General features: G+C 43.4%; 2 protein-coding genes across 2 annotated transcripts; both read right to left on the bottom strand.

Annotated features, from left to right (window-relative positions):
* Positions 1-16,815: 16,815 nt before the first annotated feature.
* LOC123449334 (probable mitochondrial-processing peptidase subunit beta, mitochondrial) lies at positions 16,816-21,783 on the bottom strand. Its single transcript, XM_045126526.1, has 9 exons — positions 20,972-21,783; positions 19,871-20,035; positions 19,607-19,744; positions 19,389-19,540; positions 19,145-19,253; positions 18,342-18,440; positions 18,089-18,154; positions 17,897-18,004; positions 16,816-17,201 (listed from the first exon to the last, which is right to left on the bottom strand). Exons 1-9 carry the CDS (start codon positions 21,638-21,640, stop codon positions 17,115-17,117), a joined length of 1,593 nt encoding a protein of 530 aa, XP_044982461.1. The 5' UTR covers positions 21,641-21,783; the 3' UTR covers positions 16,816-17,114.
* Positions 21,784-22,844: 1,061 nt separating this feature from the next.
* On the bottom strand, positions 22,845-26,659 carry LOC123450705 (translation initiation factor IF-2-like). Its single transcript, XM_045127830.1, has 8 exons — positions 25,767-26,659; positions 25,635-25,680; positions 25,463-25,540; positions 25,209-25,328; positions 23,975-24,073; positions 23,703-23,857; positions 23,481-23,546; positions 22,845-23,233 (listed from the first exon to the last, which is right to left on the bottom strand). Exons 1-8 carry the CDS (start codon positions 26,657-26,659, stop codon positions 23,209-23,211), a joined length of 1,482 nt encoding a protein of 493 aa, XP_044983765.1. The 3' UTR covers positions 22,845-23,208.
* Between the last annotated feature and the right edge of the window lie 202 nt (positions 26,660-26,861).

Genomic DNA, 26,861 nt, shown 5'->3' with positions numbered 1-26,861 from the left:
GGGACAATTTCTAATCATCAACTTCATTCTCTCCCAAGATTGTGCAACATGTTCACGATCAAGTTGCTTCAAATTTATGATATCATTACGGAGAGAGATAATCTTAGCCGGCAGAAAATACTTGGATATATAAGCATCTTTGCACTTATCCCAAGAATCGATACTATTTTTGGGCAAGAAGAAAACCAAGTTTTTGCGCGATCTCGCAACGAGAAAGGAAAAAAGCTTCAATTTAATCACGTCATTATCCACATCTTTCTTCTTTTGCATATCGCAAAGCTCAATGAAGGTATTGAGATGGGATGCGGCATCTTCAGTAGGAAGGCCGGAGAATTGCTCTTTCATAACAAGATTCAGCAAAGCGGCATTGATTTCGTATGACTCCACACTAGTGGCGGGAGCAATCGGAGTACTAATAAAATCATTATTATTAGTATTCGAGAAGTCACAATGTTTGGTGTTTTCGTTCATGGTGACTTCGGCAAGCAAGCAAGCACACAAGCGAACAAAGAGCAAGCGAGAAAAAGGGCAAACGAAAAGGCAAACGGAAAAGGCAAACGAAAAAGGCAAATAGGTGAAGTGGGGGAGAGGAAAAGGAGAGGCAACTGGCAAACAAAGTAAATGCAAGAGATGAGTTTGCGACACCTACTTGGATGAGTTCTTGACTTGATCTTCCTCCCCGGCAACGGCGCCAAAAATTCTTCTTGCTACTTCTCAAACAACAACGCCAAAAATTGACACGTTGACGGAGATTTGCTTGCGTTGGTTTTTCCCTTGAAGAGGAAACGGTGATGCAGCAAAGGAGCAGTAAGTATTTCCCTCAGTTTGAGAACCAAGGTATCAATCCAGTAGAAGAGTCTCGTCAAGTCCAGAGTACCTGCGCAAACACAAACAAGCTTGCACCCAACGCTTCAAAGGGGTTGTAAATCCCTTCAAGATTGATTGCAAAGTGAGATCTAAAGGCGAAAAGTGCAATGAAGTAAAAAGTGTAAGGTTGAAAATATGGTGTGGAGTAGACCCGGAGGCCATAGTGTTCACTAGAGGCTTCTCTCAAAATAGCAAATATCACAGTGGGTGAACAAATTACTGTCGAGCAATTGATAGAGCTGCACAAAATCATGACGATATCTAAGGAAATGATCATACATATAGGTATCACGTCCGAGACAAGTAGACCGATACTTTCTGCATCTACTACTATTACTTCACACATCGACCGCTATCCATCATGCATCTGGTGTATTGAGTTCATGACGAACAGAGTAACACCTTAAGCAAGATGACATGATGTAGAGGGATAATCTCAAACCAATGATGAAAACCCCATCATTTTACCCTTGATGGCAACAACATGATGCGTGCCTTGCTACCCCTTCTGTCATTGGGTGAGGTCACCGCACGGTATTAACCCAAAACCAAGCACTTCTCCCATTGCAAGAATCATAGATCTAGTTGGCCAAACAAAACCCACAACTCGAAGAGAATTACAAGGATATGAAATCATGCATAAGAGAGATCAGAAGAAACTCAAATAGGATTCATAGATAATCTGATCATAAATCCACAATTCATCGGATCTCGACAGACACACCGCAAAAGAAGATTACATCGGATAGATCTCCATGAATATCATGGAGAACTCTGTATTGAAGATCCAAGAGAGAGAAGAAGCCATCTAGTTTACTAGCTATGGACCCATAGGTCTATGGTGAACTACTCACGCATCATCGGAGAGGTCATGGTGTTGATGAAGCAGCGCTCCGTATCTGAATCCCCCCTCCGACAAGGCACCAGAACGTGCCCAGATGGGATCTTGCGGAGACAGAAGCTTGCGGCGGCGGAAAAGTACTTTCGATGATCTCCTGGTTTTTTGTGGAATTTTTGGAGATTTATAGGCGCAAAACCTAGGGCAAAGGAGATTCATGGGGCCCACAAGCCTGGGGGTCGCGGCCTCCCCCTGGCCGCGTGGAGGGGGCTTGTGGGGCCCCTCGGGACCCCCTGCCTTGGCTCTCAAGTCTCCTGATCTTCTTCTGTTATAGAAAAGATCTTTTCAGGGATTTTATTCCGTTTGGACTTCGTTTCAAAATCTGCTCTGAAAGGGGTCAAAAACATGGAAAAAACAGGAACTGGCACTTGGCACTGAGTTAATAAGTTAGTCCCAAAAAATATATAAAAGGCACGAAAAACATCCAAAGTTTGACAAGATAATAGCATGAAACCATCAACAATTATAGATACGTTGGAGACGTATCAAGCATCCCCAAGCTTAACTCCTGCTCGTCCTCGAGTAGGGAAGTTATAAAGAATGAATTTTTGGTGTGGAATGCTACCTAGCATAGTTGTCCTTTGCAACTTCTTTCACGTGACATGAATGTTCAGATCCGTAAGATTTGAAACAATAGTTTGCTATTGACATGAAAACAACAATACTTCAAGCAAACTAGCAAAGTAATCATGAACTTTCAAAACAACAAGGTCAAGGAAAGTTATCCCTACAAAATCATATAGTCTGGCTATGCTCCATCATCCTCACACAACTAATGTAAATCATGCACAACCCCGGTATTGTCCAAGTAATTGTTTTCGCACTCTTACTTTCTCAAACTTTTTATAACTATCACGCAATACATGAGCGTGAGCCATGGATATAGCACTATAGGTGGAATAGAGTGTGGTGGTGGTTGTGAGACAAAAAGGAGGAGATGGTCACATTGACTCGGCGTATCAAAGGTCTATGGAGATGCCCATTAATAGATATCAATGTGAATGAGTAGGGATTGCCATACAAGAGATGCACTAGAGCTATAAGTATATGAAAGCTCAAAAGGAGAACTAGTGGGTGTGCATCCCACTTGCTTGCTCACGAAGACCTAGGGCAATTTGAGGAATCCCATCATTGGAATATACAAGCCAAGTTATATAATGAAGATTCCCTCTAGCATATGGTGGTGACAAAGCAAGAAGCTCTCTATCATGAAGAACATGGTGCTATTATGGAGCACAAGTGTGGAAAAAGATAGTAGCATTGTCCCTTCTCTCTTTTTCTCTTTTTTTTGTTTGGGCTCTTGGCCTCTTTTTTTTCTTTTCTATATTCACTTTTTTTATTTTTGGGCTCTTTGGCCTCTTTTTCTTTATTTCCTCACATGGGACAATGCTCTAATAATGATGATCATCACACTTTTATTTACTCACAGCTCAAAGCTCAAAATGATGATGACTCTATAGGAATTGCCTCCAGCGGTGTACCATGATGTGCAACGATCTAGCATGGCGTATGACGTTGAAAACATCTCGCTGGCTATCTTACGATCATGCAATGGCAATATGAGAGTGACAGCACAAGTCATGAGACGGAACGATGGGAGTTGCATGGCAATATATCTCGGAATGGCTATGAAAATGCCATAGTAGGCAGGTATGGTGGCTGTTTTGAGGAAGTCATATGGTGGGTTTGTGTACCGGCGAGAATTGCGCGGCACTAGAGAGGCTAGCAATGGTGGAAGGTGAAAGTGTATCTATACCATGGACTCAAATTAGTCATGAAGAACTCACATACTTGTTGCGAAAGTTTTTATTAGTAATCGAAACAAAGTGCTAAACGCATACTCCTAGGGGAAGGGTTGGTAGGTGTTAACCATCGCGCGATCCAGACCTCAACACAAAGGATGACAATCAATAGATCAATTATGCTCCGACTTCCTAACATAGCGGTTCACCATACGTGCATGCTACGGGAATCACTAACTTCAACACAAGTACTTCTAGATTCACAACACCCTACTAACATAGCTCTTAATATTACTGAATCCACGTCTCAAAACTAATTGAGAGGAATCAAGACTTCTCTTTCTACTCAATGCACATGAATATGGAGGTTTTTGTATGATATTTGGGTACCTATCACCTTTGGGACTACTATCATAGCATAAGCCGACTACCAAATCATGCACCGTCGTGCTCTAAAAGATATAAGTGAAGCAGATAGAGCAAAAGTGTCTAGCTCAAAAGATATAAGTGAAGCACTATGAGCATTCTAGCAAAATCATGATGTGTGCATGTCTCTCTCTCTCTCAAAAAGGTGTGCAGCAAGGATGATTGTGACACAACAAAAAGAAAATACTCCTCCGATACAAGACGCTCCAAGCAAAACACATATCATGTGGTGAATAAACATATATAGCTCCAAGTAATGTTACCGATGGATTGAAGACGAAAGTGGGGATGCCTTCCCGGGGCATCCCCAAGCTTAGGCTTTTTGGTGTCCTTGAATTTGGCTTGGGATGCCTTGGGCATCCCCAAGCTTGAGCTCTTTCCACTCCTTATCTCATCGTCCATGAGAACATCATCCAAAACTTGAAAACTTCACAACACAAAACTTAAACAGAAACTCGTGATAACATTAGCACAAGAAAACAACCTACCACTTCTTTTGGTACTGTAGCAAACTTTAATTCCATCTATATTGGTGTTGGGCTACTGTATTCTCACTTTTCCAAGGCTAATACCCCCCGATAATAACCATAGTTTCATCAAAACAAGCAACCAACTCAATAAAAACGGAATCTATCAAAAACAGACTAGTCTCTAGCAATATGTATACTTTGTATACTTCTGGTACCTCAAAAAATCAGAACAATTACTACTGCGTGGGCAAAAGGCATATAAACCAGCAGCAAAAATAATCATCTCAAGACCTCGTTCTGAAAAAATTGAAAAATCATCTCGTGAGCGAAAAGTTTCTGTCTTTTTCCAGCAGGATCAAACAACCATCACCAAGACTAGTCATAAAGGTTTTGCTTGGCTCAAACACAAACAGAAACACAAAAAACACAATCACAATAGAACTGTGATGGTGTGGACGCAACAAAACAGAAATAAAAAGATAAATTCATTGGGTTGCCTCCCAACAAGCGCTATTGTTTAACGCCCTTAGCTAGGCATAAAAGCGATAGAATCACGTATCGTCGTCTTTGGTGCTCAAACCATAAGTGGCCCTCATCATGGATTCATAAGGCAATCTTATTTACTTTCTAGGAAAATGTTCCATGCCCTTCCTTAAAGGAAATTGAAATCTAATATTCCCTTCCATCATATCGATGATAGCACCGATAGTCCATAGGAAAGGTCTACCAAGAATAATAGGGCATGCAGGATTACAATCAATGTCAAGCACAATGAAATCCACGGGTACATAGTTCCTATTTGCAATAATAAGAACATCATTGATCCTTCCCATGGGTTTCTTGACAGTGGAATCAGCAAGATGCAAATTAAGAGAACACTCTTCAATCTCATTAAAACCCAGAACATCACATAAAGACTTTGGAATCGCAGAAACACTAGCACCCAAATCACACAAAGCATTGCGTTCATAGTTTTTTATTTTGATTTTGATAGTAGGTTCCCACTCATCATGAAGCTTTCTAGGGATAGAGACTTACAATTCAAGTTTCGCTTCAAGAGATTTTATCATAGCTTCGACGATATGATCGGTAAAGGCCTTGTTTTGGCTATAAGCGTGTGGAGAGTTTAACATGGATTGCATCAAAGAAATGATTTCAATCAAGGAGAAACTATCATAATTGAATTCCTTGAAATCCATAGTAGTAATTTCATTACTACTCAAAATTTTAGTATCTTCTACTCCACTTTCAATGCTTTTAGCATCAAGATAGATGGACTCTGAATCGTTGGGGCACTTTTCAACCGAAGTGGATTCATATCCAACCCCATAATCATTAGGATTGACACAAGAAAACAAAGATTCAATGGGAGTCACACCAAGCACTTTAAGATCTTCGTGATTCTTATCACGAGAACACGCCTTTTTAAGCCATTCATATCTAGCACGAATTTGGGTGGTTCTTTCTTTGCTCTCAATCATGGAAACACGCATAGATTTCAAAGTTTCATCCATGTTGATCTTGGGAGGAGCACATCTACCTTTCAAAGCATCAACATCACTAGACATTCTATCAACGCTCTTAGCCAAATCGTCAATTTTGAGTAGTTTTTCCTCTGTGGACGCACTGAAAATCTTTTGAGAGTTGATGAACTCTTTGATATTACTCTCTAGATCATAGGGTAATCTATTGTAATTTCCATGAGTATTGTTGTAGGAGTTGCCAAAGTTATTAGAGGAGTTACTAGGAAAAGGCCTAGGAACATAGTTTCCTCTAAAAGCTTTGTTGTTGCCAAAGTTATTCCTACCAACAAAATTAACGTCCAAGCTAGCGTTGCTACTCCCAATCCAAGAAGACAAGGGCATATCATTAGGATCCAAAGGAGCACTTCTACTAGCAACCAAATTCATTAACTCGTCCATCTTAGCACTCAACGAGTTAATTTCTTCTATAGCGTGTACCTTCTTACTAGTAGGTGACCTTTCAGTGTGCCACTAAGAGTAGTTCGTCATGACGTTGTCTAGGAGCTTTGTGGCTTCCCCTAACGTGATTTCCATGAACGCTCCACCTGAGGCGGAGTCCGAGATATTTCTAGAAGCGAAATTCAAGCCAGCGTAAAAGATTTGAATAATCATCCAAAGACTCAAGCCATGAGCGGGACAATTTCTAATCATCAACTTCATTCTCACCCAAGATTGTGCAACATGTTCATGATCAAGTTGCTTGAAATTCATGATATCATTACGGAGAGAGATAATCTTAGCCGGCAGAAAATACTTGGATAGATAAGCATCTTTGCACTTATCCCAAGAATCGATACTATTTTTGGGCAAAGAAGAAAACCAAGTTTTTGCGCGATCTCGCAACGAGAAAGGAAAAAAGCTTCAATTTAATCACGTCATTATCCACATCTTTCTTCTTTTGCATATCGCAAAGCTCAATGAAGGTATTGAGATGGGATGCGGCATCTTCAGTAGGAAGGCCGGAGAATTGCTCTTTCATAACAAGATTCAGCAAAGCGGCATTGATTTCGTATGACTCCGCACTAGTGGCGGGAGCAATCGGAGTACTAATAAAATCATTATTATTAGTATTCGAGAAGTCACAAAGTTTGGTGTTTTCGTTCATGGTGACTTCGGCAAGCAAGCAAGCACACAAGCGAACAAAGAGCAAGCGAGAAAAAGGGCAAACGGAAAGGCAAACGGAAAAGGCAAACGAAACAGGCAAATAGGTGAAGTGGGGGAGAGGAAAAGGAGAGGCAACTGGTAAACAAAGTAAATGCAAGAGATGAGTTTGCGACACCTACTTGGATGAGTTCTTGACTTGATCTTCCTCCCCGGCAACGGCGCCAGAAATTCTTCTTGCTACTTCTCAAACAACAGCGCCAGAAATTGACACGTTGACAGAGATTTGCTTGCGTTGGTTTTTGCCTTGAAGAGGAAACGGTGATGCATCAAAGGAGCAGTAAGTATTTCCCTCAGTTTGAGAACCAAGGTATCAATCCAGTAGAAGAGTCTCGTCAAGTCCAGAGTACCTGCGCAAACACAAACAAGCTTGCACCTAACGCTTCAAAGGGGTTGTAAATCCCTTCAAGATTGATTGCAAACTGAGATCTAAAGGCGAAAAGTGCAATGAAGTAAAAAGTGTAAGGCTGAAAATATGGTGTGGAGTAGACCCGGGGGCCATAGTGTTCACTAGAGGCTTCTCTCAAAATAGCAAATATCACAGTGGGTGAACAAATTACTGTCGAGCAATTGATAGAGCCGCACAAAGTCATGACGATATCTAAGGCAATGATCATACATATAGGCATCACGTCCGAGACAAGTAGACCGATACTTTCTGCATCTACTACTATTACTCCACACATCAACCGCTATCCAGCATGCATCTGGTGTATTGAGTTCATGACGAACAGAGTAACGCCTTAAGCAAGATGACATGATGTAGAGGGATAATCTCAAACCAATGATGAAAACCCCATCTTTTTACCCTTGATGGCAACAACATGATGCGTGCCTCGCTACCCCTTCTGTCATTGGGTGAGGTCACCGCACGGTATTAACCCAAAACCAAACACTTCCCCCATTGCAAGAATCATAGATCTAGTTGGCCAAACAAAACCCACAACTCGAAGAGAATTACAAGGATATGAAATCATGCATAAGAGAGATCAGAAGAAACTCAAATAGGATTCATAGATAATCTAATCATAAATCCACAATTCATCGGATCTCGACAGACACACCGCAAAAGAAGATTACATCGGATAGATCTCAATGAAGATCATGGAGAACTCTGTATTGAAGATCCAAGAGAGAGAAGAAGCCATCTAGTTACTAGCTATGGACCCATAGGTCTATGGTGAACTACTCACGCATCATCGGAGAGGTCATGGTGTTGATGAAGCAGCGCTCCGTATCTGAATCCCCCCTCCGACAAGGCACCAGAACGTGCCCAGATGGGATCTTGCGGAGACAGAAGCTTGCGGCGGCGGAAAAGTACTTTCGATGATCTCCTGGTTTTTTGTGGAATTTTTGGAGATTTATAGGCGCAAAACCTAGGGCAAAAGAGGTCCAGGGGGCCCACAAGCCTGGGGGTCACGGCCGCCCCCCTGGCCGCGGGGAGGGGGCTTGTGGGGCCCCTGGGGACCCCCTGCCTTGGCTCTCAAGTCTCCTGATCTTCTTCTGTTACGAAAAAATCTTTTCGGGATTTTATTCTGTTTGGACTCCGTTTCAAAATCTCCTGTGAAAGGGGTCAAAAACATGGAAAAACAGGAACTGGCACTTGGCACTGAGTTAATAAGTTAGTCCCAAAAAATATATATAAGGCATGAAAAACATCCAAAGTTTGACAAGATAATAGCATGAAACCATTAAAAATTATAGATACATTGGAGACGTATCAAGCATCCCCAAGCTTAACTCATGCTCGTCCTTGAGTAGGGAAGTTATAAAGAATGAATTTTTGGTGTGGAATGCTACCTAGCATAGTTGTCCTTTGCAACTTCTTTCACGTGACATGAATGTTCTGATCCGTAAGATTTGAAACAATAGTTTGCTATTGACATGAAAACAACAATACTTCAAGCAAACTAGCAAAGTAATCATGAACTTTCAAAATAACAAGGCCAAGGAACGTTATCCCTACAAAATCATATAGTCTGGCTATGCTCCATCATCCTCACAGAACTAATGTAAATCACGCACAACCCCGGTATTGGCCAAGTAATTGTTTTCGCACTCTTACTTTCTCAAACTTTTTATAACTATCACGCAATACATGAGCGTGAGCCATGGATATAGCACTATAGGTGGAATAGAGTGTGGTGGTGGTTGTGAGACAAAAAGGAGGAGATGGTCACATTGACTCGGTGTATCAAAGGGCTATGGAGATGCCCGTTAATAGATATCAATGTGAATGAGTAGGTATTGCCATACAAGAGATGCACTAGAGCTATAAGTATGTGAAAGCTCAAAAGGAGAACTAGTGGGTGTGCATCCAACTTGGTTGCTCACGAAGACCTAGGGCAATTTGAGGAAGCCCATCATTGGAATATACAAGCCAAGTTATATAATGAAGATTCCCACAAGCATATGGTGGTGACAAAGCAAGAAGCTCTCAATCATGAATAACATGGTGCTATTATGGAGCACAAGTGTGGAAAAAGATAGTTGCATTGTCCTTTCTCTCTTTTTCTCTTTTTTTTATTTGGGATCTTGGCCACTTTTTTTTCTTTTCTATTTTCTCTTTTTTTTATTTTTGGGCTCTTTGGCCTCTTTTTTTTATTTCCTCACATGGGACAATGCTCTAATAATGATGATCATCACACTTTTATTTACGCACAGCTCAAAGCTCAAAATGAGGATGACTCTATAGGAAATACCTCCGGCGGTGTACCGGGATGTGCAACGATCTAGCATGGCGTGTGACGTTGAAAACATCTCGCTAGCTATCTTACGATCATGCAATGGCAATATGAGAGTGGTGGCACAAGTCATGAGACGGAACGGTGGGAGTTGCATGGCAATATATCTCGGAATGGCTATGAAAATGCCATAGTAGGCAGGTATGGTGGCTTTTTTGAGGAAGGCATATGGTGGGTTTGTGTACGGGCGAGAATTGCGCGGCAGTAGAGAGGCTAGCAATGGTGGAAGGTGAAAGTGCATCTATACCATGCACTCACATTAGTCATGAAGAACTCACATGCTTGTTACGAAAGTTTTTATTAGTAGTCGAAATAAAGTGCTAAACGCATACTCCTAGGGGAAGGGTTGGTAGGTGTTAACCATCGCACGATCCAGACCTCAACACAAAGGATGACAATCAATAGATTAATTATGCTCTGACTTCCTAACATAGCGGTTCACCATACGTGCATGCTACGGGAATTAGTAACTTCAACACAAGTACTTCTAGATTCACAACACCCTACTAACATAGCTCTTAATATTACCGAATCCACGTCTCAAAACTAATTGAGAGGAATCAAGACTTCTCTTTCTACTCAATGCACATGAAGATGGAGGGTTTTGTATCCTCTTTGTGTACCTATCACCTTTGGGACTACTGTCATAGCATAAGCCAACTACCAAATCACGCACCGTCGTGCTCTAAAAGATATAAGTGAAGCACATAGAGCAAAAGTATCTAGCTCAAAACAAATAAGAGAAGCACTATGAGCATTCTAGCAAAATCACGATGAGTGCATGTCTCTCTCTCTCAAAACGGTGTGCAGCAAGGATGATTGTGACACAAAAAAATAAAATACTCCTACGATACAAGACGCTCCAAGCAAAACACATATCATGTGGTGAATAAAAATATAGCTCCAAGTAATGTTACCGATGGATTGAAGACGAAAGAGGGGATGCCTTCCCGGGGCATCCCCAAGCTTAGGCTTTTTGGTGTCCTTGAATTTGGCTTGGGATGCCTTGGGCATCCCCAAGCTTGAGCTCTTTCCACTCCTTATCTCATCGTCCATGAGAACATCACCCAAAACTTGAAAACTTCACAACACAAAATTTAAACAGAAACTCGTGATAACATTAGCACAAGAAAACAAACTACCACTTCTTTTGGTACTGTAGCAAACTTTAATTCCATCTATATTGGTGTTGGGCTACTGTATTCTCACTTTTCCATGGCTAGTACCCCCCCGATACTAACCATAGTTTCATCAAAACAAGCAACCAACTCAACAAAAACAGAATCTATCAAAAACAGACTAGTCTGTAGCAATCTGTATACTTCGTATACTTCTGGTACCGCAAAAAATCTGGACAATTACTACTGCCTCGGCAAAAGGCATATAAACCAGCAGCAAAAATAATCAACTCAAAAGCTCGTTATGAATAAAAATGAAAAATCATCTCGTGAGCGAAAAGTTTGTGTCTTTTTTCAGCAGGATCAAACAACCATCACCAAGACTAGTCATAAAGGTTTTGCTTGGCTCAAACACAAAAAGAAACACAAAAAACACAATCACAACAGAATTGTGATGGTGTGGACGCAACAAAACAGAAAGAAAAGATAAATTCATTGGTTTTTCTCCCAACAAGCGCTATTGTTTAACGCCCTTAGCTAGGCATAAAAGCGATAGAATCACGTATCGTCGTCTTTGGTGCTCAAACCATAAGTGGCCCTCATCATGGATTCATAAGGCAATCTTATTTTCTTTCTAGGAAAGTGTTCCATGCCCTTCCTTAAAGGAAATTGAAATCTAATATTCCCTTCCTTCATATCGACGATAGCACTGATAGTCCTTAGGAAAGGTCTACCAAGAATAATAGGGCATGCAGGATTGCAATCAATGTCAAGCACGATGAAATCCACATGTACATAGTTCCTATTTGCAATAATAAGAACATCATTGATCCTTCCCATGGGTTTCTTGACAGTAGAATCAGCAAGATGCAAATTAAGAGAACACTCTTCAATCTCATTAAAACCCAGAACATCACATAAAGACTTTGGAATCGCGGAAACACTAGCACCCAAATCACACAAAGCATTGCATTCATAGTTTTTTATTTTGATTTTGATAGTAGGTTCCCACTCATCATGAAACTTTCTAGGGATAGAGACTTCCAATTCAAGTTTCTCTTCAAGAGATTTTATCATAGCTTCGACGATATGATCGGTAAAGGCCTGGTTTTGGCTATAAGTGTGTGGAGAGTTTAACATGGATTGCATCAAATAAATGCATTCAATCAAGGAGCAACTATCATAATTGAATTCCTTGAAATCCATAGTAGTAATTTCATTACTACTCAAAGTTTTAATATCTTCTACTCCACTTTCAATGCTTTTAGCATCAAGATAGATGGACTCCGAATCATTGGGGCACTTGTCAACCGAAGTGGGTTCATATCCAGCCCCATAATCATTAGGTTTGACACAAGAAAACAAAGATTCAATGGGAGTCACACCAAGCACTTTAAGATCTTCGTGATTCTTATCACGAGAACACGCCTTTTAAGCCATTCATGTCTAGCACGAATTTGGGCGGTTCTTTCTTTTCTCTCAATCATGAAAACACGCATAGTGTTGGGGATATTACCTGTTAATGACCCGCCCTAGTTGGGCCGGGTTACCAATCAGGCGATTCACCCAAACAATTATTTGGGCCTTGTCCTGGCCGGATCAAGGTCGTATGACGGTTTATGATTTCTGGAAGGTCTCCAAGCTTTGGAAGATGGCGACTTAGAGACCACAGGGGTCACGATTTGTAGGAAGGAAAGCACCCTTGTAAACCCTAGGGGTTCGACCTGTATATAAAGGCGAGTCCCAGGGGAGGAGAGGGCAGGTTAGAAATCGTCGAGTGCTAGGTTCGGCGAGTTACGCCCTCCTTGTAATCGAAACCACATCAATACAAACCAAAGCAGGACGTAGGCCTTTACCTCCTCACGAGGGGCCGAACCTGGGTAAATCGCCGTGTCTCTCCCGCTTAACCCCTTTGAGTCGCCACCAAGGTGCGATGGCTCCAGTACTAAGTCCTTTCACGAGGACATCTGCCGTGACAAAACCACGACACCGCTTGCACCATATCTACGAGTAGTTTACTTTCACATTGACATTCTTTTAACAGTAATTTATTTTTATACCCTTTTTATTTCCTTCATTCTTAAACTTGCATTTTCTTCTCATTAGTTATAGATAACTTTTTAGCAACTTTTATGCACTCTTTTAGCAAGTTTTTCGCAGCAACGCGCCAGGGCATCATCTAGTTCTCATAGTAATAGAGCCATATTTATTTTTTCTATGTTGGAGCATGTGTTTTGTCGACCCAATTGTGTGGTTGAAACTAAAGTTCTGAGTCAGGATGTAGATATTAATTAATCAAATTCCCACTGAACCATTGCGCCAACATACAACATAGAGCAATGTACGAATTCTATTGAGTGCAATAGCTAATGTCTATCATGTATGTTATAGTTTCAAGCTGGGTCCAATTTGAAAGGAATTCGAAGGATTTTTCCCATGGACTTTAATTGGTGTAATATTTGACAACATTTTTTAGATTATAAAACAATTATGTTAGCCAAGCAACCTCTGTATGCTAACTATAAACTATCAGTACTCATACCACAAGGATAAGCATCAAATTTAACATGTGTGCACACCTTCTTTCTGTGGAAAAAATTGTATTTAAATATACCTACAAAATCTGAAAATTTGCAGCCTCTAAGATCAAACAAACATTACTTGCACGAAAACACGTAGGGAGTAGGGTGATAGGTAGCAGCGAGAAAAAAGCATGTGATCGAATAGGAGGAAGAGGTTTGCAGAGTTGAAGACGGGGACGCGGCCGTCACGATGTAGTAGAGGCGATCGACAAGGCGCTAGAGTCAAGGAGTCAGGGAAACAACCAAGGTAGGGTTGGCGAGGTATGCGAAATCGACGGGGTTCGGTCGATGGGTGATGGATACTTGAGGACGGTTAGGCCGTCGAGTTCGTGGTGCTTGCTATTGCGACCATCAGAGAGAGGCGTTGGCAGAGAGACCGTGATGGTGAGGTCGGGTGTGACGATGCCATGATGCTAGGCAACCCATTTCAAGAAATTCAAGCTGGAGGTCGCTAGCTCCCATAGACAGCCATGGTAGGCGCGATGGATTGGGCGAGGTCGGTGCAGTGCTTTGTAGCCATGGGGAGAGGCAAGGCATCGTTCGACAACCAGGGGAGAGTTGAAGATTCTGATGTATAGAGAGGGGTGGATCTGAACAAGGAGGAGGAAGAAGAGAAGAAGACGCGGTCACGCCAGATAGATGCGAGAGGATAAAACGATAGTGCGGGACCTACAATATTTGTGGAGTCCATGAGAAAGATCTAGTCTAGTGTAAACCAATAAAAAAATAGAGCGCTATGGTAAAATAGTGTCACCTTTGAAATACACTATTAGTTTTCTATTAGCGAGAAGTTATACACTGATTTATTTAGCAAACCTTTGCTTATAGTGCTATACTATGCTATTAGCGGTCCTATAGCATCCTATTTCTAAGTTGTCTAAAAACACTACGAAACCGAGAATGAACTATGTTCAAAAAAATAATAGTGAATCAAAGTAAAAAAAAAAAAACAAGACACACGTCGTTCATGTGCATTCCTAGGTGCTCCGAATGATCCCCACTGGATATTATATGAGGGGTCTTGAAAACTGTCGCGACGCTTTGGTGAAGGTCACCGGGGTGACAATGAAAGGATTTTGTGGTAGTCTGTGACTCCCTCCAACGTAATCAATATCAAGAACATGTCGTGAGAATGGGGGTTTGGCCGACTACTAAACTAGACTATTGGCTAGGGCTTTTCTAGTTATAGTTCTATAGTGAGTGGCCCTTCCAGTTTGATCTAGTTGTAGTTTGTATTGTACTAAATTGCTCTCTATATGCAATATACATAAGCTTTGTTCCTTACAGTCACTACTATATACTACGTAAGAGCTTAAGTCCATCGGGAGAAGCGCTTGTCCAGGAGGTTGATGGGTATAAGATGATTCAAAAAATGCTTGTTAACCACACAGAGTAGACATTCGTCTTATCAATAGAAGTCGGGGTTGAAGTGTTATGCGGAGGGATTTATCCAATGGATACTAGTATCCATTATAACAAAATAGTGACGATAAATCTAGTAGGTAAAAGATTGAATAGTAGGGAAATGACGACCCTTTCTAGCTAACTTCACTAACAACTCTTCCATATATGGCCACCAGAGCAACACAAATGTATTGATAAGTAGTTTGCATATCCCAACCTGGTAATCAAATCGGAGTGAGAGTTTCATCCATGGGTGTGTAGTAAGGTCACTTATCTATCTTTATGTCAAACAAACTTATTCTTCCCTGGGTATTTCTCCGGTATCATTATTTAAACTGGAGCTTTTCAATTCCATTTTGAGATTGAGATGGGGGCTTAAGACCGCTCATAATGATTTTTGTCTTTTATGGCTGGGTGGGCAAGAAAACGATTTTACTCTTGGCAATGGCAAGATCCGAGATGTGAGTTGCTTGTCTTCAAACCTCAACCCTCAACCTTATTCTGATTCCTACTAGGGCAATCGGGCTTAAGCTAAGCCCGAACACAAGTTTCTTTGCCAATATATATACGAGCTATGTCTACACGGCCGCTCCATCTGCCAGCCACGCCAAACCTGATACGGCCCGTACTGGGTGACCAACACACCCGACGCAACCACACGCCAAACCCCTGGCGCAAGCGATGAAGTGTTTATCTGGCAATCTGCACTCTCTGAGAGTATCCTCAAGGTATTTCCCAAGTGTGTCACTGAAACCAAAGTTAAGGAGGTGTTTGTTTCACGACTTTTTAGCCGGGACCTGATTACAGCGCCATGCAAAACCGTTACCGGTGTTTGCTTGAGTTGGGATGGAATCCGATACGGTGTATTCCAATTACAGTGCTATACAAATTTGATTCCGCCCACCCCTGGCTGTTAAGCGATCCCATCCGGATCCATTTTTCTCGCTGCGTGTCTTTGCGTCTGTCTCGCACACGGCCATGGCAGCGCCGCTGCCGTACCAGCACAACCGTTGGAGTGCCGCCGGCCTCCCGCCACCACCGCTGCTGGCGTACCATCACGGCCGTCGGAGCGTCGCCGGCCTCTCGGCACCATCGTTGTTGTCGTACCATCACGGCTGTCGGAGCGCCGGCAGCCCCCGCCACCACCGCTGCTGTCGTTCCATCACTGTCGCCCGAACGTCGTCACCACAACTGTTGCTGTTGTACCATCACGGCCGCCGCCGCCGCCATCGTATCTTTGATTGTATACCTTCTCTGTACTCTGTGTTACCGTTACCAGAGTGATCCAAACAAAACCAGCAAAATTTCCATTACAGCCACAATGGGGCGTAACCTCATTACCTTACCATTTACATTAACGGAACCACAACCAAACACCTCCTAAGTGGTAACCATCCCTCAAAAGAAAATAAGTGAAGCGGTAACCAGCGCCAAAGTTAGCGCTCGTGCTGCCGCTCTGAGCAGCAACTACACTCTCAGCAAAAGAATCGTCAGAGGCTGGTCAACGCTGCTGTTTTAGATGTAGTTTTTCACATCGTATATTCTTCAGAAGAGGAAAACCTAGCATGTAAGAATAAATCCTACTCCTACGTTCCTAAATATAAGTCTTTAAAGAGGTTTCATTAATGGACTACATACAGATGTATATATACAGATTCACTCATTTTATTCCGCTTCTAGTAAAATATCTTAAAAGACTTATATTTAGGAACGGAGGAAGTATTAGCTATCGAGAGAAGGATAGCAGAAAAGGGACGAGCAATACAGACAAAGCACAACACAAGATGGCGCCGTCCCTAGACTACAACAGACATCTCATCACAACAATTACAACGATGTAAAGTTCCCAGAAGATCATATTGAAGCTAACAGCCACCATCTTTACATAAGCTTCATTAAAATTATTGGCCGAAAGACAACAATATCCGAACACAAAGATGGAAAAGTATCGTGACAATTCATCATCATCATAAAACACGTCAGTCGAATTTGCCTACCATTATTGACAGCTTTGTGGGTTTGCAAAAGGAAGACAGGGGCAAGGAAAACGAAGACTCAAAAAATTCCTCCACTTCGGCACATAATATGTGCGTGGATGTGGCCTTATAATATACTGATGCCAAAACAAGCAATCATCTTGCCTTTGCAGACTGTAAACATGGTACACTGCTGGTTGAATCTAGTAACGGAGCATGTAGGTCCTGCGTCTGAACCAGTTGTAGTCTGGAAGAGTCTTAATTGGTCCCATGGCAGCGATGGCAATATCCTGAAAGAAAGAAAGAAAGAAAGAAGAACAGCAGTAAGACGTGAGTTTAATGTATTTCAACGGCTTCTGAACTTCATGCGACATATACAGAATATAACAGTAATATTTCCCATATAGCACATATATTTTCAGGCACCAAAAAAATATACAGAATGCAGTCTATCATATTATCAAGTTAGGTTACTGTTCCAACTAAATATTCCTCAAGATATCAATGCCACAATTAAGAAGTAAATGCAAACTAAAATGTCTTATATTATGGGACGGAGGGAGTACTTCATAATTTAGTACAGCAAGCATTATTCACAACAAAACAAAAGCATATCACCCAGATATCAATATTCCAATAAAAGGAAAAAATATACTCTTATCATTAGAGGTCTATCAGTAGCAATTGACAGCCTCCTCATAAGCAGGATGTAATCTAAAGCAAGTGAACTTTTAGGTTTCCACAGCACTTTCCGGCATTATCAACGCAATGGAATATCCAAAATTCTACTCCCTCCGTTCCTAAATATAAGTCTTTTAAGATATTTCACTAGTAGTCTACATACGGAGCAAAATAAGTGAATCTACACTCTAAAGTATGTCTATATACATTCGTATGTAGTCCACTAATGAAACCTCTTTAAAGACTTATATTTAGGAACGGAGGGAGTACATAAAACAAGGCAAGTTGGCAAAACAACAATTACCTGGTCAAAGATGAAGCGGTTTGCAACACGCCTGATAGTGCTGGGATCAACTGCATCTATTCTCGCAAAAAGCTCGGGAATAGGAATTCTACGGCCATAGATGAGTTGCTGACAAAACAGAGAACAAAGATCAAGTTCCAGAGGATGCGCGTCGAGAATATCATGTCACATTACATAATTACATCAAAATACCTGACGTCCAATATCCTCAACAACAGCAGTGGAGCCATCAAGGTGTAGTTGGATGGACGATTTCAGCTGAAAGCATCAAATCAAAGCAATGTCAACTCAGAAAAATAGACAGTGAAGTTCAATGGAAGATACATATGTCCCAATTCAACAATAATCGAGAAACAGAATATCTGAATACACCTATGATTCCTAACTAGTACACAAAAGGCAAAATATGCTAGTACATATTATTCAGCCTCGTTGAAAGAAATACCTGATTACGTGCACGAATAACATCCTCTTCGGTAACCCTGTATGATAATTTGCTCATCTCTTGCATAATTGCAAAAGCCAAATCATCCAAGCAATCAGGCTACAAAACAAGGTCAAAGAACATCATCAGGCAAAAACAAATGCAGAACACATCATTATATACCACCGGAACATGTTCACAAATAATGATCAGCATTCAATTTTTAATTTACAATAAATTCAATGAAGGCACATCTATTTGCTCGCATTGAACTGACATTGGCAGGCTTATTCGTTCCTCATCCAGACATTTGAGTTGGCAGGCTTATTCGTTTCTCGTCCAGATATTTGAGCCTTCAGAGTTTACATTTCCAAAGAAGGGCTACAATATTTTCAGTGGGGGCAAAATCCCCTTTGTAGTTTTGTTTCAACTGCTGCTTCAAGGCAAAATCAGCAGAAATGAATTTCATTACTTTCCATATGAGAAACTACAACTGTCAAATTTCATTATTTCCTTCATACTGTAACAACACAAGACCAAATTGCCAAAAGATGCACTGTGCTAGAAAGTCACAAACAAGCAGATGCCAGAATAGCAACTGACACAGAACAGCAACATGGTGCATGACCATTTCCACAGGAATCCAGTGCTAGAACTTAGGCATGCTCTCACCCATTTTGTGATATTGTGAAATTATTAGAGTCATGTGTAGATGTTTGCATCACTAATGACTTACATTTCAAGCAATGTGTCACTACAAAAAACATACAGAAAGAAGTGCTTTCATTAACCCTCAATACAAAAGAAGAAAATATAAGACTGACCTTAGCGACAGCATACACACCAAACAGGCCAGTGTCCTTATAGTTTGTGTTGAATGCCATTATACTCTCAGCTATGTCATTGATTGCTACTCTCTGTACAAGCTCCGAACTGTATCAATAAATCAGGATAACAAAGTAAAATATGATCAGTGGATTGCTGTTGAAGTGATGTTTGACAAAGGGACTTGGTTATACGCAAGGAAACTGACAAGATGAAATGATGCATAATAGGGAAGGAACCCACCCCATGTGCTTCCCTCCTCCAGCACTCTTGTTCCAGGAACCAAGCATGGTTTGCATAACCATTAATGCAATAGAATCGGGATCTGTCCAGGATGCTCCATTGAAGGCAACAGCAAATTGAGCAAGGGGCATGTCATCATCAATGATTCGTACCTATTGAGTAGCATAAAATAATCAATGATTTGAACAGCACCAATAAATTTACAGTAAAATACATACCTCAGAACCAGTAAAAATGGCTGGCTGCTTAGCAACCAACATGTTGGTTGTTGTAGGGTCAGTTGGCAGCGTTTTGAACAGCTCTTTTGCCTGTTGTACAATATCATCATGCTTAACAGCACCGGCGGCAGTAATAACCTGAAAACAACAAAAACAAATGTTAATTACGAATAGGAGTTACTCCATCCTACTACGTTAATAGCAATACAACAAAATGACAGATATCCGAATGTATCACAGACACAGATTTTTAATCTAAAGTACCATTCTAGAAGCCGTGTAATGATTTTGAATGTAGTCTACGAGATCCTTTTTGGTGATAGACTTGACGTTATCAGCAGAACCCAAGATTGGCCTGCCAAGAGAAGTATACTGGAATGCAGTTGCATGGAGATGATCGAATATAACTTCCTCAGACTGTCCCTGAACCTACATCATAGGAGAGTCAGAAAATAAATGTGGGCTCAAGAAGCACAGCAAGACAAATATTAATAGCATCTCAGAAATGTTGCACGCCCGGGTTGCAGCTTGACATGCCTAACAACAACTTACTGAATCCAAAATGAAATCTGTAAATGATACAGCAGAACATCAAACTTGTATGCTCATAAAACTCAAGGATTGAATTAAGTTATTTGCATCCATATAAGGTACTTTTTTCAGAGAAAAGCATCTGTTGGATACTTGGATGCATGATGAACCTTGCAGGGTGGTCCATTTAAACACACTATGGCCGTGCAACATTCTATTCTACTTGAATAGTCTTCTCAGCAAATTCAAAATATTTTTTCACAGGCATACAATATTCACTTATGCTCCAAACTCTTAACCAGCTTGATTGGGACGGTTTGATATAAAATGCCAATTTTGGCTTCCCTGCTAAGATCTAAGTCTGCAGCGGCATTGGTACAACTAGAACAAGGCCTCGTACTGAGAAATTAGGCCTTTGATCGGTTCTTATTTTCTGTGAGGACCTATTTTGCAAATTTAAGTAATTAAGTTCAAAAAACACAAGCACCCAATACATGTTTTTTTCTTAAATCAATATCCATAATGGTTTTAATCAGTTTGATAGCAAATGCCCATTTTCCAGATGTCTTCTTCTTACATATAGCAGTTCATAACAATTCCTAACACTAAGAAATCAAGTCTATGTAAATTAGTTCTTACTATCTCAGAGAACTCAATAGATTAGTTAACATGACAATAAACAAGAAGTACATATTCATGAAACACTAGAGAGCACATGATGCAATAAATCCAAGGCAGGTTAATCAAATGAGCAGCAAGTCATCTAAACAGATCCGTATTGCAGTGGAAAGGAGTGATTAACTCAGGCAAACATATACACATCAGGGAACTAACCTCCTCCATCTCTCGGAGAATTACGCCCCGCTCACGTTCAATGCGGTCGTCTTGGAGCTTGGAGTGCTGCAAAATGTCGGCGAGGACATTCATCGCGCGTGGCACGTCCTTGTCGAGCACCTTGGCGTAGTAGGTGGTCTGCTCCCGCGAGGTGTAGGCGTTGAGGTGGCCGCCCATGTCCTCGATCTCCTGCTCGAGCTGCGCGGCGCTGCGCGTCCCCGTGCCCTTGAAGAGCATGTGCTCGACGAAATGGGCGACCCCGGCCGCCTCCTCCGTCTCGTACCTGCTCCCGGCGTCGATCCAGACGCCGACGGTGGCGGTGCGGGAGGAGAGCGAGGACTCGGTGGCGACGCGCAGGCCGTTGTCGAGCGTGGTGACCTTGGTCTCCGGCGCGTCGAGGATGGCCGTGTGGTCGACGTGCGCGGGCACGGGGCTGGCGTAGCGGAGGAAGCGGGGGTCCGGGTGCTCGAGGCGGCGGACGCGCGCGTTGACGGCCTCGGCGATCCGGTCGTACGGCATCATGGGGGCGCGGACGGCGGGCGCGTCGGGGGCGATGGCGCCGGGGGCCGCGGCGACGGCCGTGGAGGCCTCGCGCGCGTTCCCGGCCGCAGCGGCCGCCGCGGCGGAGCGGCGGCGCACTGCGGCCGAGAGGAGTCGGCGGAACGCCATCGGGGAGATCTGGTGGACGGCCTCTCCGGCGGCGGAGGAGGTGGAGATCTGGCTTTGCCTAGGGTTTGTTGCAGTCGGATGGATCGGGCAAGGAGGAAGAGATGGGGGGAGAAATAGAGAAGTGGCGTGGAGGGAGCCTCTGCCAAGTGGGGGAGAAGCGCTGGGTGCCCCTAGCTTGGCTTGCGGAGGACCCACATGTCGGTGAGGGAATGTGCTAGTTTCGTAGCTTGGCTTGCGGAGGACCCACATGTCGGTGAGGGAATGTGCTAGTTTCTTTTTCTTTTTTTTCTAGAAATGCACTGTTTCTAAGAAAGTTTTTCTTTTTGAGACGGCGTGGGATTACTGGGTCTTCGTGGGGCAAACCTGGCCAACGGGCCGTGCCTGACGGGCCGACAAGGCTGCCCGCAGGCCAAACACGAGACGGGCCCGGCCCGACACGGCCTAATCGTGCCCGGGCCAGGCACGAGCACGCCACGCCACCCCCAGCCCGCGTGCCAGCCCGGCACGGCACGATTAGGCCGGCACGAGACGAGCGAGTACAGCGAGGCGGCGATTCACAGGCGGGGCGGGCGGGAAACACGGGAGATTTGAGGGGGCAGGCGCAGGACGGCGGGAGACCGAAGAGATTTGAGGGGGGGGAGGCGCGGTCACGCGGGAGATTTGAGGGGGCAGGCGCGGGAGAGGCGGGAGACACGGTGCTCGAGGCAGGCACGGGAGTTTTTTCAGCGTTTCTTCGTGAGGCGCGGGAGTTTTTCAGTGACGGAAGATTAGCGTGCCGCGGGCCTAAACGTGCCACGGGCTGGCCCGATTAGGCAACGTGCCGTGCTTGGGTCTGGACCCCGGGCACGCGGGCCGGCACGGCACGACCCGCCTGGGCCGCACGATTATGGCGGGCCGGGCCGGGCTGGCCCGTTTGGCCACGTATGCGTGGGGTTGCAGCTCAGAGACTTGGTTTGCCGAATCTGACCCAGAAACAAAATGAATTTTTCGTCGTGTTTAAAGCGACTTTCTCTTTCTTTCGAAAATAATATCTCTTTTTTTCTTTGACGCATCTGATCTCAATCCCTCGGAGATATAGACATACAGTTACTGTACGCCACATGACAGATAAGCTTGATCCATATTCCATCCATACCATGCGCACTTTGCCACAAAACTATTTTCAGTTCGGTCGCTACTGACAGTAAATCCAGCAAGAGATTTCTTTTCCAAAATCCACATATATATCAACACATTGGTGTTTCATGTTTTTCGACAATCAACTTAGACAAGAACACAGAAATTCATCCTTGAATTTCCCATCTGGGGTCTCTTGTACAACAAGCTGTCTCAACCCTGGGGGTGGAGGATGCATCTGAAGCACAGAGCTATTGATATTCATAAAGCATGTACACAGAACAAAAGTCGGAGATCACCCAAGCTACATAGACCGCTCGTTGCACATGGAGACATTAACAAGAAGCTAGGCACTTGAAAGAATGGGGAGCATCTTAATCATGGGAGTTGATGATGCTCTGCGGCTCTTGCTAGATGCAGCCGACATTCGTGTTGCTTGCGGGGCCATGTCTTCAGCTTTCCAGTGACCACGCATCACTGTCGATAGTAACTGTCAGCCATCATTCACATAACCAAGCATGGTGAGCATGCTTTGTACAGAGAATAACATAACACAACATGCATCATAACCAAGCATGGTAAAAGATGAATTCATTGGTTGTTTAATTGTTACTAACTGTAGTGTTTGTTCAGTCACTCTTGAACTGTAAAGATGAATCCATTGGCAGTCAATTGCCACAAATTATAGCGTTTGTTCATCCAGTCTTGAACTGTAAAAACTCACCATGATAACCTTTCAGGCCGGAGATGAAAGCTCGGCTCCTTCGGAATTGTAATTGTCTTTGATGACCTTAAAAGAAGCACGATAGAAAGAAATGTTAGTTACTTGTAAAGGGACAACTCTCAAGTAGTGAAACCTAAACAGGTAATGTCAAATCATTATTGCAACGATTTAGAGAAATTGAAATAACATCTATACAAGTTCCAATAAAGCACAGGTGTTTACTTTTTGGGGACGAATGGACGATCGAAATACGGCATTGGCTGTGCTTTAGGAACAAGCTCTTTCCTCAGCTGCTTTATTATTTCTTCCTCCTCTAATTTCTCTTGGCGCTCCCGCTCCAATCTTAATTCCTCACCCATCTTGAGCCTCTCTGAAACCTAAATCTCAAACAGGCATAGTTAATAGAGAGTAGAAGGCTCACACTAGTACCACTGAAATAAGACTTCAAACCATGTGTGGTGTACAATGTACAATGAACTTGTAAGGAGGCTTACATATTGATCAAATTCAGCACGTTCAATTGCGCGCACATCACTATGGAGAACAAGGTCGACGGGCTCAGTCCTTTCCTTGACTGGTGGCTTAATCAAGCACTAGTGAAAATAGAGGTTCAAAGTTAAAACAATATCACTTGTTAACTGAAAACCAGGTACAAAAGTTATTCTCAAGAAAACCAGGTACAAAAGTTATGCAAATAAATTCAAGAACAATCAGGAGAACAGCCTCATAGTTATCAGCATGGACACAATGTCCCACAATTTCGTTCATTGTTATATTCCAAAGAAAATCGGCATTCTTCAAATATTTTATATAATTTTGACATTATGTCATTTTGCTATTAAATTACAAGAACTAGTACATTGCCATAAGAACAGTCACAACATGCACAGACAACAAGCTTCGATCTGGAAATCAGCATGGACACAATGTCCAACAATTTCGTTCATTGTTGTATTCCAAAGAAAATCGGCATTCTTCAAATATTTTATATAATTTTGACATTATGTCATTTTGCTATTCAATTACAAGAACTAGTACATTGCCATAAGAACAGTCACAGCATGCGCAGACAACAAGCTTCGATCTGGAAGCAGCACACATTTATCTTCATAATCAATTATATTTCGAAGAAAATCAGCATGCATGCTGTGACTGTCAATTATATTGGTAGTATGTTGCCATAAGAACAGTCACAGCATGCACATTATGTCATTTTGCTATTCAATTACAAGAACTAGTACATTGCCATAAGAACAGTCACAGCATGCACAGACAACAAGCTTCGATCTGGAAGCAGCACACATTTATCTTCATAATCAATTATATTTCAAAGAAAATCAGCATTCTTCAAATACATCATATTAAATTTTGACATTATGTCATTTTTGCTATTCAACTCCAAGAACTAGTATGTTGTCATAAGAACAGTCACAGCATGCACAAACAACAAGCTTAGGTCTGCAAGTAGCACATATTTATCTTCCTTCCATGGTATATGAAACCACACGAATATATCTCGCTAATCAATTTGATTCACTGTTATATTCCAAAGGTAACCAGCATTCTTCAAATGTGTCATACTTAGGTCTGCAAGTAGCAAATGTCTCGCTAATCAATTTGACATTATGTCCTTTTTGCTATTCAACTCCAAGAACTAGTATGTTATACCAAACAACATGCAAGTGCAAGGCTTTGTTATAGAAAATTAGCCTATGCAGAATGACAAACCTCAGGCTCATCTGTTGTCCACGGAAGTCCTTGAGCAATATGTATGCGCTTCTTCTCATCCTCAATCAGCATCTCCTGTACTTTCTGAATAAACTGTTGTTCTTTGGCTCTTCCCCTTTGCTGTTATAAAACAATTCGCGCATCAGGCAATATAGCAATATTTTAGATCATTTTGACTGGTGAATGCTGAATCTACTACCTATTGACTTGCTCACTAATTAACAGAACCACGGCCATAAGATTTTGTTATTCACCTCTGTTCTCAGCTTGAAAGGGTGTTGGCTAGTGACCTTGAGCTTTTTATTCCAGCTGCTCCTTAGTGATTCAGATGACTGCCAGATAAGAGCAAATAAAACATTGAATTTAGAGAGTGGAGACAAAACACGATCGACGGTAGAGCAGAAAAAAGGTCTATCGCATTCTTACGTTCCGCCGGCTCCTGCGTCCTCCAGTCTGGCTGTCCCAGCTAGATCTGAATAGAAGAACAAACTTTGATCAGAAACAACCTTAGAATTAGATGCAATTACTTCTCTCGTTTGGTTGCTGGTATCAACTAACCTGTTGCTCTTGCCATCGAGTGAACTGCAAAGCCTGGTTGGCCCCATGTTCGTGAAATCGGACGAGGAGAACAACGCCACCGGCGAGCCCTCACTCCCCTCCTTCCACGGCTGCAACCCGGGCAGCACCCAGGCCTCCTCGCCTGCCCGTTCGGCATCAGCGGTAGCGCCGGAGATGGAGAGCAAGCTCTCGAAAGCATTTACCAGGTGCTTGACACGGCCGGCCCCAGCATCTGGCACGCTGTTCATCGCCTTGGCCATGACCCTGCTCCGAATCGCTCTCACCTTGCCGCTCCCCTCCAAATCCACCACATCTGCTCCCTCCCCCTCCTCAACAACGGCGGCGCTGCTTGCTTCCTCATCGTCCTCTCCCTCCTTCTTCCGCGACTCCTGCTCTTCGCTGGCCGCGGACAGCGCGCGCTCCTTGAGGAAGAACTCCTCGTGCGACGCGCGCAGCGCCTCGCGTGCGGCCTCGCGGCACTTGTCGAAGTCGAAGTCGCCCCCGCCACCGCCCGCGCCGGCCTGCCTCCGACGATGCGCGCCCTTCTTCGCCACGAGGAACCGGCGCTGCGGGACCGGCGGCGGCGGGGCGGGCGTGCCGCGCTTCCTCCTGACGGAGGCGGAGACGGTGGAGGCGGCGGCGGGCTTGGCGTTGGCGGGGGTCTTGGACGCGGTCCGGGGAGGGGAGGCGAGGATGTTGGGGTCGGAGTTCTCGGAGGCGTGCGGGAACCGCGCGCGCGAGACGGACCTGGCCGGGGTCTTCGCCGTCGCCGCGGGCCTTGCGGGGGTCTTCGCCGCCGCCGCCGCGGCCGAGGGCGCGGGCTTGGCCGGGGTCTTCGGCGCCGCGGGGGCCGGTGGCTTGGTCGGAGTCTTCGCCGCCGCCGCGGTCGCCATGGCTAGGGTTTGGGATCGCGCAGTGCGTTCGGGGAGTTTTTTGATTGGTTTGGGTGGGGGGGTGGGAGATCGGGAGTGGGAGGGGAACGGGAACGGGGCGGAGAAGGAAAAGGAGAGCGTCGGGGGCCGAGGAGCCTAACGGCTAGTTTTTCCTTCCAAACACGCTCCGCGATTTCGGACTCGATCCCGGGCCAGCTTGTTC

This window comes from Hordeum vulgare, chromosome 4H (assembly GCF_904849725.1).
Source record: "Hordeum vulgare subsp. vulgare chromosome 4H, MorexV3_pseudomolecules_assembly, whole genome shotgun sequence".
NCBI classification, from domain to species: domain Eukaryota; kingdom Viridiplantae; phylum Streptophyta; class Magnoliopsida; order Poales; family Poaceae; genus Hordeum; species Hordeum vulgare.
The sequence above is the reverse complement of the archived record's forward strand: the minus strand, read 5'-3'. Positions and strand labels throughout refer to the sequence as shown.